This window comes from Haemaphysalis longicornis, unplaced genomic scaffold (genome assembly GCF_048455015.1).
Source record: "Haemaphysalis longicornis isolate Haplotype H1 unplaced genomic scaffold, Haemaphysalis longicornis Haplotype H1 scaffold_10, whole genome shotgun sequence".
Taxonomy (NCBI): Eukaryota; Metazoa; Arthropoda; class Arachnida; order Ixodida; family Ixodidae; genus Haemaphysalis; species Haemaphysalis longicornis.
The window spans coordinates 102667445-102689473 of record NW_027526204.1 but is presented as its reverse complement, the minus strand read 5'-3'; the positions used below and the strand labels follow the sequence as shown (position 1 = coordinate 102689473).

The 22029-nt window shown below is 44.0% G+C and overlaps 1 protein-coding gene across 1 annotated transcript in view; it reads left to right on the top strand.

Moving 5' to 3' along the window:
• The first annotated feature begins 299 nt into the window (after positions 1-299).
• The window catches only part of LOC144159991 (uncharacterized), a 33021-nt gene continuing 11291 nt past the window's right edge, over positions 300-22029 (top strand). Inside the window, exons 1-8 of the mRNA XM_077691617.1 lie at positions 300-339; positions 3426-3574; positions 9136-9343; positions 10850-10956; positions 11582-11781; positions 16875-17043; positions 18931-19102; positions 20129-20229. Coding sequence (XP_077547743.1) covers positions 300-339; positions 3426-3574; positions 9136-9343; positions 10850-10956; positions 11582-11781; positions 16875-17043; positions 18931-19102; positions 20129-20229 — 1146 coding nt within the window. The remainder of the gene's footprint in view (positions 340-3425; positions 3575-9135; positions 9344-10849; positions 10957-11581; positions 11782-16874; positions 17044-18930; positions 19103-20128; positions 20230-22029) is intronic.

The following is a 22029-nucleotide window of genomic DNA, read 5'->3' as shown; positions in this document are numbered from 1 at the left end:
TTGCACAGCTTGTCGAGGCACAACTACGAATATGAAAAGTCTTGTTCAAGTAGAGTTAGGCGAAAAAAATTCTTCAGTCACAGAGAACATTTTAGTGCCAGAGAAGACGGACGTCAATGTATTAATCCTCGCATAGCATTATTTGCAGCAGGTGCCGCGTTGTGGTTATGCCACGCAACGTTCACCAGAAGCTGTGACCTCGTAAACGTACGCAAACCTTCCCTGGGTGGTATAGATATGGTACGAATGCATCTTATGCACATAAAAAAATGGCCGCGTATCTGCTCCTTTCGTTGCACATGTCGACAGAATACGATGGTCGACTGGCGCCCCTGCAAAGTAAATGCCTCCATTCTCTTTCCATTGACCTCTCATGCCGTTCCACTGCCGCTCGTTCCTCCCAAGATAACACCCTATAGGTTTGCTCAAGTCAATTTAAATATACCGCGTTCCACTGCTCCAGGCCGGGTGCCTCGATGCCAGCGCTGCCCTACGGCAGAGATGCGCGTGAATCGGGGCACCCTACTACAACGTTTATAGAACCCCGTTGCCATACTCCACAAGCGTTTCAAGCGGAACGTGGAACCTAACAACTGGAACCTTTCCTTAGTATTGCCGTTTGATTTCGTAAATGCCGCCAGTAGCTGTAGTAGCGCGGGCAACTGAAGACGAAGGTTGTCTGCAGTTGAAGTGGTATTTCAATTGCTATCGCGAAAACCAAGCAACCATAAATTTTCAAATAAAGGAACCCTGCAAATATGACTTATGTATTGACTTCGTGACGTATATTTGCGTAATGTCTTGATCTTGTTCGAGAATGTTGACAACCATGAACATTGACACCGGACATTGAAGTTGAGATTTTTGAGTGGGTATATGAGACTATTGACCAGCTTCGGTTTCACTTTTGCCGGGTTGCTGACTCGAGTCACACACAGACCGACAGACAATCACAGGCCAAAACTTTTGTGTTTAGGTAGCCCGGGAAAGTCTCTCGTCTCAAGGAAGCAGTAGCACAAGAAAAGGAAAATTCTGTACACGGGAGTACTAAGGGAAAGCTTATTTCGGCTTCAGCAACCCTCACCCCTCCGCCCCCCCCCCCTCACTAAGAACCCAAGCAGAGCAAAATTCCGACCAGCAGGTATTGTACGGTAAATAGCAACAATTTACCGGTGGCGGGAAAAGGCGAAAGATAAATTTAAAACTTTAATCATCGTATTGGAGTTTGAACTTTTCTAGGTATGCAAGCATTGATGCGAAGATGTAAGTTTACACTATGAAATTTTGCAAAATGTAACAATTGTGTTAAGGGGCAGTTGCTGAATTTCGCCGGAATAGTAATATTTAAAGAATACAATGCGTGGATAGCATTCAACCATGCGGCCTTAAGTCGAGTTTTAAGCTTAGATTATACTGAATAAGATACTACTGTCAAAGCGTGAAGCAGGACCTCGTAGCAATAAGCACACAAATGAGACAAATATGGAGCAGCCGTGGAGCAATGCCAAGGTACACAAGCAACAAATAGTCAATTAAAGGCCAATTGTCAACAAGGGGTAAATAAATGTTAGTATTTTTTGCACACTGAGTACACGAAAGAAAGAAAGAGGAGAATCGAGCAAATGTACATTACAATACGGAACACAAATTTTAATTTAAGAATTGAAAGGAACGTAATATGCCCAAAAAAGTACATATGTGAATTCATGGATACCAAAGAAAGTGACAGTGGCCAATATATATGATATGAGAGCTTGAAGCACGTTTTAGAAACTGCCATCAATTCCATCCTTTACCAGAGTTTGCGTGGAAGTTTCATACCGTAGCTCATGATACATACGAAGCTTAGCGAAATAGTTCGAACTTACGGCGAAAGAATATTGCCTTAATTTGAGGCTAGGTATTCCGACAGATGGGGCAGATAGCCCATACAATTACTGAAGGAAGGATGGCAATAAAAGCGCAACTAAGGTACTGAGGTTACATTTACAAGGTGTAAAAAAAGCTGTAATTTTCGAGAAGTGACGAACTGGGTGTGAGAATTCTAATGCTATCGATTTTATGCGGGTTAGAATTAGACATACTCGGGTTAGACATACTTAATATTCAGTAACATTATGCTGCCCTCGGTATAATTGTTCGTTATAAAAATTTCTGGATTAAAAAAAATTAAAATTTTTCGTTTTCTTCTATAGTGCCCAGTTTGTGATTTATTTGTTGCTTATAGTACTTGAGTTTTGCGAGGTGCAGCTGAAAAGTGTACCGACCACTTTTTTGTATCGAGCAAGAGAAGTGTTGTTGAAGCACGGCCGGACTGGAGTACGCGAAAGGGAGAGCGCGCGCGTACTCCAGTCCGGCCGTGGTTGAAGGATTGCATCTTTGTCGTTTAAATAGTTTGCCCTTTTCTCTCGTGGGTTAAAAGTTCAAAATGGTAGAGTAAAATACAAATAGAGTTGGGTTTGCCTCTCTGGGCAGTGCAATCGTAAATAACCCAACAGTAATATAAAAATAACCCTAAAAATACTTAACAAACCAAGTCAATGCTTCTAAGCGATTTGCCGGAGCTTCGGGTGCGATACTTTGTGCGAAACGTTTTCTATTGAGTGCGCTCACTCGCGCACACGTTGGACGCATTTGTAAAGCCCCGGTGTGTCTGGTCTTTTTCTTGAAGCGTTTTTCGTAAATATTTTCTTCATGCATGCTGATGCTGCTGTTTCTTCATGGTTGATTTGTAGTTTTCGCGCTAGTGGTCTTGCTGAACGATTCAGGTTGCTAGCCTTCACGTCAGCGCGTCCAAAACCCAGCACCTCAAAACCGCTACTGTGCTCCTCCAGAGGCGATTGTGAAACAGCGCGTGCTGGCAATTTATGCAAGTACAGTGCGGATACAACTCTTTTTTACTGCAAACCAGTGTATGTTAAAGATTCCGAGGTGGTCATACTTAATCCGGAGTCCACCAATACGGCGCGCCTCCTCACCTGGGTAGTTTCTGCGCGTTAAACCTAGTGCAAATTCCCTGTCAGACAGAGGATAGACATCACGGTGGCGTTTATTGTAGCGCTAGTAGCAACACATTCGTTACCATACTTATAGAGTGTGTCGCGTCTTCACTTCTCTCACGGACCCTCGCAATGAGAGGGGCAAAAATTAGTCTCTACGTAATTTTTGTTTGAATAATATCTATCCGCCTCCACGTTCTCAGTCGCCTTTAGTATATTGCTTTTGTGGTCGATCCTTTTCAAAACGCAGGTTGACTTCTTACTTATCCTTACAACAAACTGTTCCAAAATAATGAGCAGAAAAGCATGGTTAAGGCCACGGGAATGATATTAGGTTTTGTGCATTCCCTGGTATGTATGCTAATAGAAAATAAATTCCAGCGTTCAACGTGAGATTGTTTGCTAGGCCAAATGTCTCCCATGCAGGAAAAAAAAACACCCTAAGCACGGCTGAGGATGTGGTCATTGAGGACTTGGTTCTAAAGTCTACGGTGCAAAACCTGCCAATTCCAAACGTCGACGTGGCCACGTTTTTGAGAACTCGGCTACAGGAGCACAATGGAGACACTGCACTGGTAAGGAACCCCACCTTGAATTTTTAATACATGGGCAGAATTTTACTAAAAGAATTACGAACAAAGAAGAGACAAGGAAAGTTCGTTCTCCCTAATCTCCACAAAGATTGCATATGATTTTTTCCGGATAGCAGAATCATAAGCCACTTCTTGCAACGGGGAACAGAGTGCATCCTGTGTGCCTTTTAAGTCTTTGTTTCTGTTGCGCTGTATTTTTAAGGGGACAACGATGAGATGCCAGTTCGCGGTTTTTGTGCTGCAGCGTAGATAAACTTTATCACGGGGAAGAGGCTTATATTGCCGTGAACACAGATACGGAGTCGGGGCCTTAAAATAGGAACACGAGAAAATGTTTACACTACAAACGGCAGCCTACTTTTCGCAATCTCGAGTAGGTTCAGTTTTGAGACCAGAAGAAAAATAGGCAGGCCGTACAATGAGCAAAGCAAAATTTCTTGAGAACAAAAACAAAACGAAATGACAGCAGAAAATAGCGCTGCCATGGTCGTAACGCTGTGCGGTTTTGTACTGCTTTTGTACTACCCTGGAATTCCTCCTGCTGAAGGGGCGACGGACGGTATTTTGTGTAGTGTCACTTTTTAGGGGTGTGGTTGGACACATTTTAATAGGGTATATGTGTGAACTACAGACCGCTGAATAACGATCACTAAGGAAAAACGAACACAGTCTTTTTGTCCTGCTCTCTCGGGAATCTTCCACGCAGCAGGTGGTAATACACATTTCGTAGAAGTCTACAAACTTGCACAATTAGAAAACCTCCCAAATAACCTTTGTTTCCGTGCGAGATGTGACACAGGCGTTCCTTTCCCTGTAAGTCGTGTCCTGGAGCCAATCCAGGGTATTCTATTTATTGTTAATGCAGCTATGTGTTAGCAAGCACCTGTTGTATTGCCGAAACTGCGTACCTGCTTTATTTAGCTCTTGGCTGTGACATAACTGATACTAAACTTGTCTGAACAAACTGAACTACCAAATATGTCAGTTTTTTTCTGGTCTTTCCTAAAGGTGCAGAAAAACAACATTCCTACTGGCTATTCGGGGTTGCCCTAGTCCGTGAGAAATAAAATGCTCTGGCATATCCTATCGAGCAAAACAAATCAAGCTCACGGCCTATTACTATTATCCCAGCCGCAATAGTGGACATTGAAAAGTCGCAAGAAAAAAAGTTTAAAATCCAACCTTTTGCTGCTTGTTATAGATGCCAGGAATCACATGTATGTACAAATGTTGTACTAAAGTCCTGCCAAGAAAGCGAATGGTTGCAATAAGTGCTCACACCATACTATCAATAACTCGAGCCCTACAAATCAACTAGTGTACGGAAAAAATTGCCGGCGAAGCCTCCAGGAAGCCTCCTAGCCTCCTATTTCTTTCTAGTATCATGAAAGTGTGAAAACAAGCCTTTAACAGTAACTATTTAAACTAATGAAACGTTCGTCGACCCCTCTTATACAAGGAACACGGGCGCACGCGAGGCATGTAGGCTCGGGGCACATTAAAGGGGTGATGCAGACAAAACAAAAGTTTGCTTCATTCGAAAGATTGCCTCGTTAGAATCACACCGACACACTCTTAACGTAAACTTCCCTCAAATAAGCTACATAATTAGGATAAAATGGAATGGCCATGCCACCCATTAGCTGATTTCCCAGAACAGAACCTATGGTGTTAAACGTGCCAACTATACAATTGGTTGAGGCCGGCAAAAGCTAACGCAAATTAGGCAGGGCTTACAAGCTTCCCGAAAGAGGTATTTGCGCGGTTACACTTAGGGCACATTATTTTTATTGCAGTAACAATCGTGGGGTGAACAGTGGAAGTTACGAAAGCACACGTGAACATAGGAGTACCGGATGCGTACTGCTGTTCGTATCGTGTACACAAAGCTTGTTTTAGCTGCACAGAACTGCGGCGCTTTGGAATTGTCTCAGACGAGACTGGGCGATTGGCGTAGGGGAAGGTGTCTTACATGTCCATATTTGTCGACCGCTCACCATGTTTCACGAAATGATTGTTTTCTGCCTAAAAAAAAACAAGCCAGGTACAAATACGGTCCAAAAAAAGCAAAAGCGGTAAACGGCCCTACGTGGTATGGTGGCGCCATCTAGGTTGACTAGCGGTAAACAGGTCTCCGCAGCACTGTAGGGTTACCTTGAAGACCGGCTGTTGTGATGTCATTAGAGATGTCACAAAAACACACGATTTGGTGAGAGAATCAAAATTGTACATTAATGTGAGTAATTTCTCAATGAAAGAAGCACCGTTTGCTTCCGGACAAACGCTGGGGGCTCTAAAGAACACCAGATATATCGAATAACACAAACTTATATTTTGTGTGCATGACCTTTTCAAAGAGACATGGTTATTCGAGATACGAGTGTTATTTATTTGCAAATGCTCTGCGGAACCCGAATGGTGTGAGATTATATCCCGTAAATATTACACTTGCGGTTCATATGTTAACCTGTGAGAGGTTAAACTGTGAAGCCCGTAGTAGAATTACGCGAGTGACTTGGTAATGTTGATCAATGCACAACCGGATGTTAGTGGGGGGATAGTGTTCAGCAGCTAGGAAGAAACATTTGAGCATAAAACGTATAAGCCGGCATTGAACACTTGAACTGGCTGCTTCTATAGATGAAGGAGGGAGTGCCTGCGATTGGCTGCGAATATGGCGTGATTCGGCGCCACGCTTGAGGGAGCGCTGACCTCCGTTTCTCTTTTCCGAAGAGAGGCAGCACCTGGTCTAGGAAAGGAGTATAACGTTATCTCGAGTGCCACTTGTGGGAGTGACGACCGCCGTTCACCATCCCCTGCCAGAGGGAGCAATTTTGATTGGCGGGAACTATGGTGTGATCCGGCGTGCCGGTTGTGGGAGCGACGGCATCCCTTTGCCTTCTCCGGAGGGAGGGGGAACCTGTGACTGGTAGGGTGCACGGCCCACTCTAAGGCAAAAAGTACCAAAAGTGCTTCTGGGGGACCAACTGAGTTTGCCAGAACATTCCACCGTTTGGGGACTCATTTGTGAGCGGAATTAACATTACTCAGCAACCGATTTGCCCATTCCGAAGCTCCGCAATGAAAAACTGCTGGAAGGGACCCACAGCAAGAAATGCAGCTTACTAAGTCCGAAACGAACCATGGACTCCCCCAACACAAACGCAGTACGCAACCACGGAGCCACGAGGTCACAGAGGAATGTTAGAAAATATGTATTAAAGTGTAAAGCGTTCAGTACTTTGCACGACGTGGAATTTCACTTTCACTTGTGCGACAATTTCTGGACGTGGAAGTGATCGTATTGTGTGCTTCGGTAACGCTGGGGAATATTACTCAGCTCGATTCTAAGCAGACCCTCAAAAACCATAGTTTTATTTTCTCGTGAAGAACAAGCAATTTGTCGCCTCGTTGCGACGGGAGGCAGGGTGATCGAAAAATTTTCTTTTTCAGCACAAACTAGAGCCAGCTCCTTAAAGTCTTAGTGTTGGCTACATATATTAAGTGTTCTCGGTATCGTATATGAAAGCGGTCGCCTTCGTTAGTGTCAGAATAGGGAAACGGACCATATTTTCCTGCAAAGGCGAAAGAAAGTTCGGCATTAACTACCCAGAATTCTACATGTCAGCGTGGCTGTGCGATCGGGAGTGGGAAATGCAGCCGGGTCTTCCAACAGCTGCAGAATTCTCATAGCTCTTGCACGCAAGGTAGTTATGTACTGATAGTAAATGCTAACTTCAAGACGATTAGCTGTCGCGTGCATTTTCAATTTCTCGTTGTCATCCGCAATGATGCGTTGTTCTTGTCCTTTAAACGCATGCATATCCATTACGCGTGGGGAACAATTATTGCTGTTTTCAATAACACCTGCCTTTGTGTGTGACGCGCTTGGAAACTTTCATTGGCCATATTATCTCCCAAAAATACTATACAACACAGCGCACTGAACTAACCCCCTCGACAAGTATTCGTTCGTTGTTCTCCGACGCTCCTGGCCGTTACCCGCCACTCGATTTATTAGCCTAGGCGCTTTTTTATCATTCACATTGATATTTTCTCACATGGCACTATACAAGAAACCAACAGAGTGCGATGAGTTGTGTTTTGTAAACACAAAACTGCCAACAGACTGCCAACAAGGGGGGAAGCGACGGAAGTTTACTACGGGGGGTACGGTGGGGGGATATCCCATTGGGTTAGTCAAGGGTAGGGCAAATGAGTAGAACAACCGATGTGCTGATACAAAGGGAGGCCTCTAATCATCGTCATCGCAACACTTATAGGAAACTAACAAATGACGTGCCTGCTAAGCATTACGGTAACGGTTTCCGAGGCAGAAAAATATTACCAGGAGTGCAAAAACCATAGCAATCTGGCCCAGGGTGTACCAATAACGTTTTTTTCTAGACTGTAAACTACGGTAACGGCCCGTACACCACCATTAATCGCCACGAAACTGTTTCTTTAAAATTACGCATCTAATAAACACGTATACAGCAAATGTATAAATTGGCATTTCTAAGCAGCACTGTTGATAAGCGGACAGACTCCAGGAGGTATTTTCAAAACAATGGTATTGACGTTGGCCTACACGTTGCACTGCTAGCGCTTAGCACACGTGCGAACTTATCTGTTTATGAAACATGAGTAAGCGGCGTGAAAGGATTAGTGGCACATTAATTTTTAGACTGGTCTTACGGAGTATGGTTTTAGGTGCGACTGGAAGAGGTCTTTCCGTTGAACGTATGGTTTCAAAGACAAACCACACTTGGTACGGCTGAAAGTCGGGCTATGTGGTGTTGACTTAGAACCATTTGTCGTCTACATCTTTCTAGGTCCCTGTCCGTTTTTCGCTGGTAAAATGGTTGTAAGTCACACCAGGTACATTTGGCATGATCAATTAATTAAAAAATACTTTAGTGAGTAACTTTGGCACCTCGTCATTAGAAATTGCCACATCATATACTATGCAAACGTAAAAACTTCAGGAGTTCCCCATTACTTCACTTTCAGAACAAATTTTTTTTCTTGCGGAAATTGTCGCCCCATTCTAGTTTACTGTCGATTTCACTTTTGCTTATAGAAATGTAAATATTCATAGGTGAAAACAATTTTCTCTATGGCCATCAACGTTATTCCTCCCTTGTGTCATTTGTTTCTCTTCAATTGTGCTTGGTAACGGTTGATTCAAGCAGTGTGGGTTTCACAAAAAATGTTTGCATGCGATCAAACATGTACTGGTTCTTTTAACAAAACTTGTTGGGGGGCTAGTTAGTTCGTGATTTTTTAATATGTTTAGAGCGAAAAATACGCGCGAAAGGAGACGGGACAAGCGCTACTGGATAGCGCTTGTCCCGTCTCCTTTCTTGCGTATTTTGTGCTCTAAACATATTTAAGAATGTCCTAGATTATTCAATACGCTTTCATAAACAGTTCAAAGAAAGGTCCCAGGTTTCTGGAGCAAATGCAGTAAGGACTTTAAAAGCTTTTTTTACCCTGAAGGAGTCTATAAAAGACACCCTTGATTGATTTTTGTACCGCAGATTGACGGAGCCACGGGGCAGCGGCACACCTTTGGTGAACTGGAAGCTATCTGCGAGTCCATCGCGGCTGGGTTTCAGGAACTAGGCCTTCGGCCGGGAGACACGGTGTGCTTTGTCTCTCCGAACACCATAGACCTGATTGCTGCCTTCATCGCAACAGCCTTCGCAGGAGGCGTCATCGCTTGTGTTAAGACCGTCTTCAATGAAAGTGAGTAGTAGCGCCGTTTTTGTTGCTGAATTCTTTGATATGCGAAAGATGGGAAACTTTTGGTGTGCTGAAAACTAACGTTATAACAAACGTTTCCTGTATCTGTGCAACAATGTTCACAACAGAAAGAAATATTTGGGACAGTTTCTTTGTTCTTCACCTTCCTTACTGAAATGCACTAAAATACACAATTTTAATTCTCTGGCGGTGTCGCATTTCATGCCGTCATTTGTCACTGCTAGTTTCTCACCGTAGTGCTGATAGGGCTATATTCTCGCATCTGAGGCAGTTGATTCTTACTGGACACGTCTTTCGAACTACGAATACGTACTTTAACGTGCATGACTGGCTTTCTGGAAGTGAGAAATAAGCAACGCCTTTCTGGGAAGCTAAACTAAGCGACCGAAATCACTGCTAAACACTGTTGTGTGCTATGCAAAGTTATGTTCTGAACAGTACATGTTTTGTAGTTGACCTCAAAAAAATACACCAAGTGAAAGCTTAACATTTATAAACATTTTCTCAATTTTTCCTTGTTCATAACAAGGTTTTGGTAAGGAATGAAACAATGGCGTGAATACAACTTCATTATCAATACAGAAAATTCTGTCGGGCCTGGTTCTCATTCTGCTGGGTTTCACGTTTCTCGGCTCCACTGTTCATCCATTTCCCTACTGCTCCAAATGAGTCTTCGCCAATGTAGTATAACACTGGCGTAGGAACGATGCCTACAGTCTGTTACCATTTGAATTGCGAGGCTATTCTTTCTTTCGTCCCAATCACCTTCTTCGAAATTGGCGGGTGGCCGTAGTATTCCCACACAATCAGAGTACGTGAGCCAGAATTTACTTCGCTTTGAATCAATACCAAAAATAGCTTATAGGTATGTTTTTTCCCTCACTGCATTGTGTGCTTTTCGTCTGAGGAAACTAATTACTTCATTATTCCTTCAAAGCCTTGGGTGTTTGTTTTTGCTCAAATCGTGAATAATGAAAAGCAACCTACATCATTCCCGGCAGCTGATTAAACGAAGTAAAATCAGTTTGATTGGTACTGCGGTTTCGTATTATCCTAATCTTCAAAATCATACCGTGTCAATTTTTTCTAGTAACATTAAACGATTGTTCATTCACGGAGTTTCTGTAGTGCAAAAATGTTCGTCAAATTTGCGAGTACCCCTTGTGAGGGGGACTAGTGCATCTTCACAAAGTACGCTACGAATCTGGTGAGAGCATATGAGGAAAGAAGTAGACTTGACTTATTTTCTCGCCAATAAATTGACTTAAGTAGGCGAAACCAACCCCAAAAAGTTTGTAATAAGCCTTACCAGGTAACCCAGAAATGCTTGAGTATCTTTTTATTGTCTCATTCAGTGCAGTCGATTGATTTAAACTCCCAATTTCTAACCCTGGTTGCGTCACATCAGCTTCAATTATTCGGCCCTACTTAATGTTGGCCTGTCCTGTCTGTAATTTTTCTACACAAATTTATATACGCCGGTTTCAGGAGAAACGGAACGAGTTCTGAGTATGACCAAGCCTACGTTTATTTATTGTGATATAGCAAGCGCTGCCACGGTTAAGCATGCCTGCAATGACGTACCATCTGTAAAGGTATGCCATCTCTTTTTGCCCCACCTTGTTAAAAATGACCACACCTTACAATTTGTCTTGCCGTTTAAAATATTTACTGATACAACGTCATGCATAGACACTAGTAGTAAAAAGCCGTTGCGATGCGACATTGGTAGCAGAAGAACATATGCTTTGCACACACGAAACCGTGTAAGCCTGGGTTTTTCAATACTTCATGGTTGGAGACATTTATCGGTGAAAACGTATGGTTGCCAGTCACTAAGGCGTTTACACTTGGTTGCTTTAGCACTTGATGATGCGAGGAGAATATTGCGATCTGCATGCCCAGCACAGCGTTCCGTTGATATCGAGACTGACTGTCGGCAGAACACATAAGAATCGCTCTGGGGGCCAGCTTCAGTTTTTATTTAAGCCCCAAAACGGCATGTTGCAGTGCTCAAGCCCTTGACATGAGTTGCAGTGTTGCCATGCTCACGCCCTTGACAGTGGTCACGCTCTTGACATGAAAAAACTCATGTCAAGGGTGTTAGCACTGCAACATGCCGTTTTGAGGCTTGAATACATTGGTCACAAGTATACAACAAGGAAGATGTGCCTTAATATACAGTTTCAGACATCGTTGAACAACCCTATCGCCTTGCAGATGCTGGTGACGACGGGTGATTACGACGGCATGGTTAATTTCTCCAAGCTCAAGGAGACGCCTCGGAGAAAGTACAAGAAACCTGCCACGGCCGGCCCCCAGGATATTTTCACCGTGTTTCTGTCCAGTGGTACGACCGGTCTCCCTAAAGCGGCTCTGATTACCCACAGCAATTTCGTCGCTGAACTCGTTACTTTTGGGTGAGAAAACGTCGTTCAGTTGCCAATAAATACTAAACCTAGCTCGCAGTACTAGCCTCATACCCACCGAGGTGGCTCAGTGGCTATGACCTTGTGCTGCTGAGCCCAAGGGCGTGGGTTTGATTTCCACCCACGGAGGCCGCTTTTCTAATGGCGGCGAAAAGCGAAAAAGCGCGTGTGATCGAGATTTCGGAGCATGTTAAAGATCCGCAGGTGGTCAAACTTAATTCGGAGCGCTCCACCGCGGCGCGCCTCACCGCCAATGTTGCGTCGGCGCTTTAAACCCCACAATCAATCAAGCACTCATGTGCCACGTTGTGGCTAGACGGCGAAAGAGTGACGAGTTTACACATCCTTCTTCGCTGGCATTTCACTAAAGAGAAAAAAGGCTAAAAGAGACTCTGTAGCCTGTGTGTGTTGCATTATTTAACCGGATCTGAATTGACATTTTGAAGTTGTTGGCTCAGCGTTTTACTCCATCAATTACCAGTGTTCAGCCTATAGAACCAGGAGGGTAATTATGGTAGCGTTTATCCTGCAGGACTTGTTTGCACTTGCGATTGGGACATGTGTCACAATAAAAATGCTGTACTAGCTTTCATTCATTCATGCCCACAATGTTAAGCTTGCAAAATGTAATGAGCAAAAATATGCTTGGAAAATGTTGTACCAAGATCGAGCATAATACTAGCGTTTCACAAAGCCGGGTGTGGCAAATTTTTGTCGGTAAAGAAAAGACGATATATGCCTGTCAGCTTCTAATTGTACTAGCTGCCAAAATTAACAAAAGTTAACATAAAGGGAACAAAAGTTAACAAAAAGTTAACAAAAGTTAACAAAGAGAACGGACTTCGTTTTGCCAATTGAAAAGTGAACTAAAGTTGACATTCATCAGTTCGAGTGCCTGTGTGAAACAAAAAGTCGGCGTGTGGAACATAAACTCATGGAATTGTTTTCAGCATATAAAAAAAAATATACCAAATTTAAAAAGCCCTCAAGACCTCATTGTTTTCTCAGCAATGCAGTCGTGTTTAGAGGTGAAGTACACTTAGCGACATCAGTGTAAGCTTGAATTTTTTAGGCTGGTTTTCCCACATTGCGTGTTGCCCTGTTAAGCATGGTCATTTAAGGCAGAAGTATGGTTACAGCGCCACATTACACTCCTCACCGGCGCCCATATGTGCCGAGGCGTGTACTTCCTAAGCCATGCTGTTTTTGCACTTGTATATGAGGAGGATGGCGGGGTGAAATGTGCAGGCTGGCAGGTTTCGCGCGCTCACCGTTGACATAACCGTCCTGTTGGTTTGATGATATCCACGTTAACGTCTCACGGACCAACGTGGCCTGATTGGTGTCCTATTTGGTCGAGTGGTTTGGGTTGTAGTGTTACAGACAGCAAGATGCCTACTACGCGGGAGGCAAACAGACGGAGAGCTAATCGCAAATTACAAATGAACCTATTTTGTTTCGTGCACTCTTCGCCCTGCACCCACCTTCGCTGGGAATCAGTCTCTACAGGGTTCAAGGGCATTGACTCTTTTTCGCCGCGCGGAGATTTCAACATCTAGGGCAAAGTTACATTCCCAGTCACAACCAATATGTTAAATTAACTGGGTTTAAGTTTGCGAGGTTAGTCAGAGGAATTGCGCGTACCGGCTGCAAAAACATAAAAGCGATCAACAATCTCACTGATATTCAACAGACTAGATACCCTTCAGCGGAGGGACAAACAATTCTTAGTGTGGCAGCAAAATTCTTTTTGAATGCACATTAGCGATGCGTAGCTATGGGTGAGTTGCTGGCCACAATAAAAAAACGAAAATTGCCACTTGTTTGAATATGACCAATGTTCTGGACCTATTTTGTTTACAGGATTCATTCACCAAAAATATTATCGAATATTCGTTGCGGTAAAGTTAGCTCATTTTGTCTGGCGAAATACAATTGTCAGTCTTTGATGTGTCGTACGCCCGAATACCTTGTTTGCAGTACTACGCGGCATTCGCGCCTATTTGCTAAACAGTAGACTGTAAAATACCTAACAGACTACTGTACGTTCTCTTGGTCGGGAGTTTCGTTAAAAAAAGAATGGATAATGTACTACAAGATTCCAAGTGTAGGTAATAAGGACACTCTGGCAAAATCTTTATGACGCAGAAGTAAGCAGGGCGTGTTTTGTATCACGTAGTGCATGAAATAATAAAAGCATCAATTCACTCACTCAATCCAGCTGCGAAATAGAGTGTGTACCGTCTATTAGGGCTAACTAATAACCACATATTAGCTTGTTTTAGAGGGAAGCTTGTATTCGCTGACCTGCGCCGTCCGTGGTGGCGCACGCTGAACCGCCTTGTGGGAAAGACAACTTGGTACATCCGCGCGTTCTAATGAAGATGGTGATGATACTAATGCCCATGAAGTGTTTTCGACGTACCCAGTCGGTGGTAGTTTGTTGGCGAATGATAGAGTGTTGACTGTCGGTTGGTTTGTTGGTTGGGCACTTAAATCATGGCGCATGCCCACGCGGGGGATTGGTCAGGAAGCTGCCTGTAATGATTATGCTGTTACCCGGTTTATTTTAGACAGAGAAAAAAAAAGAGGGAAGTAAAAGAAAAAGATTGAGAGAATAAAAAAAACGTTTGGATATAACAGGATTGTCAGGCAAAAATCACGAATAAAGACATAGCTGTCTAGCAGGTTATCGGGCTTGTCAGCGCAACAAAGGAGTGAAAGGCGATCAAGACATCTCTGTGGCAAACTCCTAGGACGGAAGCACCCAGGGAAAGAACAACGATGGCGGATAATGATAGTTTACTGTTATCCTGTTGGAGCTTACAGTAGGGTCGTCGTCGTTGCTTGCATCAAACCACATCGCAGGTGTCGACGTGCGCTCACATCGGGCAATTTGCTTTCTAGCGTGGCATGGGTAGGCCGAGTTTGGTTTGCTCCGCGGAAGAGTGGGTGGGCAGCCATTGAAGGACGTAAATTTAATGTTTCGGCAAAATGCAGAAGAATGATTTAAAACAACGTGCACCGAAAAGTTCCTCTCTGGTAAACCTCAGTGAAATGAAAAGGTCTCTCTTTGGTCGATCGATGGTCTTTGTTTTTATTTCTGCTACTACAGAAGGTTTTTTTTTTGCTTTCGTTTTGCTGTCATTGCGTTTCAGTTTGTGAAGCATTCGTTTCCGCTGAGGTGAAGCTGCGGGTTCACTCCTGCGTTCAGATGGAAGGGGTTATCACATTTTTTGATGGCAGCCTACATACTCTAACAGTATGCATATGTAGCTGGGAATCTTCTAATTGGAAAGAACTCATCGTAATTTGAATTGACAATACAGGACGAGCAGATATCTCCAGCTGATCACGGCCGGTGGCCCCTAAATTATAAGAAAAACTCTAACTATTGGGCCTTCCTGAAGTAAGTGCTAGCTCAACGCGACTACAAGCAAGCGCTGTGGGTCAGAGTGCGGAGTCTGCCGGAGAATCTCAAACCACCGCAATGGAAAGCAGGGAAGGAAATCTGTCACCAATGCGTCGCGTCTGCCCAAATATTGGTGTTTAAATTGTGTTTTCAGTTCCGATGAGGTCGAGGTCGGGAAATTTGTGCTTCGTAACTGAATGTTTTCACATTGCCTAATATAAAACAAACAATTGCAAGGTGCCTGTTTCGTTAAAACGGTGGTTCCATTTATCTAAATTTTGTTTTGCTTAGGAGATTTGCTTTTGTTCGCTCAGAGGGTATTTTAGCAAACGTTGTTTTCGTTTCGCTACGCGGATTGTGGACATCCCCAGTAATTTTTATAAAAGCCCTTAAACCGCAACATTGTACCCAACCAACGGCGCAGCGGAAATTTCCAATTGTAGGATATTATGCGCCGGTACTATGTATGGGGTGTTAAGTGACTGGTACTGGAGCCCTAAAGATGACTTTAAAGCACCCGCCGATATTAGGAGTGCGCGTAATGTCGACACAATTGCGAATGTAATTTTCCGTTGATAATAAAAACGGACGAAAACTGGGCTTTTAATAACGCGGATAACTATCAAATGTTTATTTAGTATCAAACGTTTAGTATCAGCCTGCGTTTAGTTAACGCGCAATGTTTTTTATTACCACAACGGGATTTAAAAAAAATGCGAAGTGGTATAAACCATCTGTTTTGGACTATTTCGGGAGTAACATTTGTTTTCCAGGTTTCTTCGTGCTCGCCTGTTGAGTGCGCAGCCCAAATTAGGCAATATATTGTTAAGTTATTTTGATAGGCATTGCGTAATCACATGAAGTCTCTGATAAGGAACTTTTTTCAGTGGTGCAATGCTCATACCTATCTGTCGCCACGCATTTTCCTTTAATCTGTACGGGCCGTAATTATCGCTTGCTCTAACACGTACCAAATAGTGGTATGCCTATTGCCGTACCAAAGAATTGTCGCTAGCAAATATCGGAAGTGTCTTTGAAGTGGCTGCCCTCTCAAAACCTGCGTGCCTGCCCAATGGTAGGTGAATCGGTTTAGCATGCATACCAAATGCCTGTTTAAGCTTGCCTTCGACATACCCAGAGCAAATTGAAATATATAGGTGGCTTCGGGAGCTCAATCATCTTTCCCCTCACTCTGTTCTTCCCGTAATTTAAGCATCCATCACTATCTATTTTTACCAGGTACTTTTTTGCATCTCACTTGTCGAATTGTGTGGACGTCACCATGGATCTATACTGGGCAATTTAATTGCCCATTGCCTAAAAATGCGGCGCTCGCACCACTTCAGACAACGCGCAATAATAGGTCGGCGCATAGACGATGAGCGCTTTTACAATGCTTAACCACACGCGCCACACTGTTCACCTAATGTCTTCCCGAAGAGAAGAAATTGATCTTACTTTCGCTTCCCGGCTTATCTCGCTCAGGTAAAAAAACTGCGAAATTGATTTTATTGCAATCACGCGTACATGCTTACAGACAACAAATCTGCTCTACTTTCCATTCAGCGAAACTGTATTTTCGGCATTGAAGATTAACGTAAATGTGTCAGAAGGGTATGAGAAATCCTTAGTTCGTTTATGGGTAATTGATTTGCCGAAACATTTCTTGCAGGTATAAGAACCCGGGTCTAAATAAGGGATCCGTGTTCTTGGCCTACTTGCCAGTGATGCACGCTGCGCCTTTCATGGTGTGTTTTACAGCAATTACTCATTATGTTGAGACTGTAATTGTCGCAGCTATGGACCTCACTTCTGTTCTTCCACCAATACCAAAGTACAAGGTAAGCGCAAAATACTGGGGAGAGGGGGTTTTGATGTCAGACCACCCCTCAAAATTTTGTGGTCACGGCAACTGTAATCCTTTCTGGCTTGTTTTTTCCATGCTATTTGGACTAAAATAAAAAATTATGAACACGAAAACAAAACGAAACGATGAAAAGCGAAACGACTGAGATATTCTTTGAAGCAGGATATCTTTCTTTTTGGGTTTTTCTAACCGGTAGCGTATAATACACCTGAAAAATGCACAGACGATTACTGCACTCCCTAGCAAAAAAATTGTGCACAGGGCGAACAGCAGTCTTCTCGGTCACGGCCCATATTTGCTGCGTCTCAACAAGTTATCGCGTGATCAACGAACGCATGGCGGCGCGCGCTACTCTATTATCTCGCCCCGCGTGACCGCCGCCGGCCAGCCTGTTGTTGCAATTCGTACCTTACCACAACACAAAAATAAGAGCTTGGTCTCCACTGTCTTATGTCGGCAACCAATCTAAGATCATCATCATCACCGCCATCGTCATCAGTCTGTCTACGCCCACTGCAGAGCAAAGGCCTCTCCCATAGATCTCCAATATATCCCTGTACTGTGCTAAGAGCGACCGATTTATCCCCGCACATTTCTTGATCTCATCTGCCGATGTTACATTCGGCCGCCCACTGCCACGTTTTCCTTGCCAAGGAATAAACTCTGTTACCCTTAATGACCAACGGTTATGTTGCCTCCTCATTACATGCTTTTGCCACGCCCATTTCTGCTTCCTAATTTCGACTAATATGCCCTTAACATGCGTTTGTCCCCTGACCCAGCCGGCTCTCTTGTCCCTTAACGTTACACCTACCATCTTCCGTTCCATTGCTCGCTGAGTCGTCCTCAATTTGAGTTGAACCCTTTTAGTGAGCCTCCAAGTTTCTCCCCCTATGTGAGAACCAGTACAAAAAGAAAAGATCCCGGGCTATCTCCACTAGCGTGAAACCTGAGGAGGGTCGAATCATGCAGTATATAAGAATATTCTAGGCGCCTTGGCGTTTTTGCCAACGGAGATGGAATCGTTGGGGGGTTCAGGTATACAGCTTTGCTGCAACAGCCTTGTGTCTTTGAAGCACAAAGCGGTCTAGCGCAATGCGTAAACGGGTGTCCCGGTGTTTTTTAGTACGCGTTACGAAGCATTCCAGCAAGAAGCGTAAACGAGAGTCCCGGTGCTGTTTATTACACGTTACTTTCTAGCGCGAGGCATAAAGGAGTGTTTCGGTGTTTTAGTTCGGTGACACCATAAGAAAAAAGTTACGACGACGCCGACAGGAGACGCCGACAGGCCGAGCCCCTATAGGGCTGTGCCCCTGAAAAACGCGTGTTGCTGGAATTGCAGAAGGAGGCTCGGGGTGAGGCCTAATCCTGGTGACAATTGCCGATAACGCAGTCCCTGAGCAGAGCAAGATTGGCCACCATTGTGCAGTAAGGGCCCAAGCCTCGCATGAATGCGCCTACTAACCACCGACCCTCATTCCCCAGCAGCTGCGAAGTGTCGGTAAAAAGGATAGTCCAACAATAAGACCGACAAGACGCGGTGCCGCTCCTCCACCATTTAAAAGTACTGCTAAAAGAATAAACTCCCAAGAGATGACTCCTTTTTAACAGACTGTTTCGATGACGAGCTCATCTTTGTTCATTCGCATTATACTCACCTTACCTCAATAAAAAACAATGAAAACCCAACCTGATTTCTTGCGCCATATGCACACATGTAGAAGGTGCACAAAAAGTCTAGAGGCAAAGATATTTCCTCAAAGCCATTCAGTAATTATTTATGTCATCTATCCTGTTACAGCCGTTCTATCTTTACGGTCTTACTAGCGAACTGTCACTAACCTTTCTCAAACTCTTTTAGGTAACTAACCTAGTGCTATACCCAACGCACGCTATGCACATGGTACAAAAAGGTCTGCCGCCCACTTTGGACATCAGCAGCGTACGAAACATTTTTCTTGCTGGAAGTGCCATCCCACCTCAAATCATGAGTGGTCTTATGAAGGTGTTTCCGGGCTGCACAATTTACCATGGTAAGAGCTATACGTTAGCTGCAATTGTCAGCGCTGAGCAAGTTGCTCACAAACGCTTGCACAGTGCGTGAATGCCTCATGAGCGAAACTATATTAGGACCTTCTCCGCATAAATCATTGTTCTACAAATAGCTAAACGAGTACAGAAACTTCAGTTCGTCACACTACTCAGGGTGGCGAGCTGGTCCTCCTGAGCTTTGGGACTAGGAATCTTTAAATGTCAACTTTGCGTTATCTTGGGAATGATGTATACCTATACCTCCAAATGGGACCTATCCTGCGCTTCTTGCGAAAACCAATGGCCGAATGTTATCAATTGGTTACTGAAACGTTATACAACATGTTACACTGTTGCAGTGCCATTTGTTGCAATTCTTAACACAAAGATTGCCACACATCAAGTTTAATGAAGGCCTCTTAACCCTCAACACCCGGTATTTTAACCGAAAAAATCGCTGTATTATCGTGGGACGCATTTTTTCAGAATATTAAAGAACTGCATGTGAACCTCCCTCGAACAAGGAAACATACTTTGCCCCACATGAAGGCATTAAAGACTCCTAAGTGTAGGGGAAAGAAGAGACGAGGAAGAACATTTTGTTGTCTGTAACAACGTTGTCCTCTCCGTATTTAGGGTACATTTTTTTACGGCGACCTCTTTTAATACGTAAGGCGTAAAATGCTAACTTGGGGGGCAACAGTATTAGGCACGCCGCTTTCAAAGCGTACCTGTCAACAAAGAGGTCTACATGCGTTCAACGACTCTAGCAGCAGTGCTTTCCGAAGGGGAATTCTAAACGCTTTACATCGCAATAAATTTATCAGTATGTCTACGCTGACAATCATTAGTAGGTTCGTATAAGTTTCCGCTACTCTAAAAGGGTATTTTTTAGAGGTACACATACTCTGTGATACGCAAACAGCGCAACAAAGGAGTAGATGATTTGACCAAACCCGAATTCGGAACGGTTTGCCAAAAAGAACTCAAACATATAAGATTTGCATAACATCGTTATCATATCCCAGGTTACGGTCTCACGGAGGTTTGCTGTGGAATCACTTTTACACGGGGCATGTGTCACGACTTCAAAACTGTTGGAACGCCAATTCCATACGTGAGCCTAAAGGTGAAGTATTGTTTTATTTTTACGCACCGTTTTGGGAACCCCCAATGGGTTGCTGGATCCTGCCACGTCGAGCACATTATGTTTGGTATTCTGAAGAAAACAAATTCTTGATATAGATAACTTTGTACGACTGTTGCTCATACCGAAGTTTTAGTGTCAGGCGATTTTCATCTATCAGGCACAACACAAAAAGCGAATAAATTTCTGCTCATGTATTCGTGTCGACATGAACCTCAGCTGCAATAGCAAGCTCTCCTGTAATATACAAAACTCGACATATCCGGTATTCAGTCCAACAAAAAGTGCTGGAATGAGACGACAAACCCTCGAAACTGTTTCAAACCGAAAACAGCAAAGACAAATTGAAAGTCATAACTCAATTTTCGTAACACAGATGTTCGCTTCGTAATTGCATCACATTGTATTGTCTGTTTTCTCGCTGTAGATTTATATTTTGTTTTGTTTTCCTTTTCCTCTCTCTCGCTTTTCATTATTTCTCCGGCTCAATTTCTTTTTGTTGTGAGGTTTTGCGCTTTCTTGTTGATCCTGACTGACTGCATGATTTTAAGAACAAGCTTGTCAACGCTGTGTTTTCTTGTTTATAATTGTAATCTCACACTCCTTGTAGATTCCCTCTGTTCTGATAGACCCGCCGCGGTGGCTCAGTGGCTAAGGCGTTGCGCTGCTGAGCACAAGGTTGCAGGTTCGATTCCCGGCCGCGGCGTCCGCTTTTCTGATGGAGGCGAAAAGCAAAAACGCCCATGTGTACGAGATTTCGGCGCACGTTAAAGATCCCCAGGTGGTCAAAATTAATCCGGAGCCCTCCACTACGGCGCGCCTCATCGCCTGCGCTGCGTCGGCGCGTTAAACCGTGCAATCAGATCATCAGATCTGTTCAGATAGCTACCATGTTTTTGTTTAAAGGCATTCCAATGACAGCACTTCATTTTCAGTGTTTTTCGTTAACATTACTTCTCATGCACTCGGCGTGTGTACACACAATTACAATGCTAAACTGAAACCGAAGCTTTCCATTTTCTCGAATATAAAACGGCGATAAGTCGCAACAAGACGCAACAATAACAAAGAAGCATATTGGTTGCCTTAGCTTTGCACTAAAGGCTCGTAGAAAAGCCGTAGTATAATATTGCCCAGAAAACCACTCAAGAAGGCTGACGTTGGCTTCTGTTCATTGCCACTTGAGTTAAGAAATTCGTCACTTGCGCGGAATAAAAGAGATGCAAAATAATTTCCGGTGTAATAGAGCGGTAGCCAGTTCTACCAAATGAATCAGTAACCCATGCGAAAGGGTGGCACAATTTTTAGTGGTGCGAACGTGGGTATGCAATGCAAACTGGGTGAGAGGTTTATGCACAAGCCTCGTTATAACGTAATGAGATATAACTAAGTGAATGGATTTTTTTTTAAATCTTCATAGAGCATCATGCATTTGGAACAGCGTTGTAACGAAGTATAATTGACCTGTCAATGGATATAACAAACTACATGAGCCTCCCACCCTCCCCCGCCCACCTCCCCCTAACAAAAAACCGGACCATGGTGCGTGAACTTACGGCCATGTGCAGCGACGCCACACGTGGCCGAGCGAGACAACCTCCTCACTCAGCCAGCGCTGCGAAGCTAGCGGGGGTGGCGGGCCAAGTGACGGCACTGAAGAACGGCGCAAGGTGGTTTCCCTCAACGCCGATGCCAGCGCGGTCACTACGGAGGCGCCGACCAACGATGCTACTGTGCTCGCGAGAATCGTCCACCCAGAACAGAAACCACGCCATCCCAACA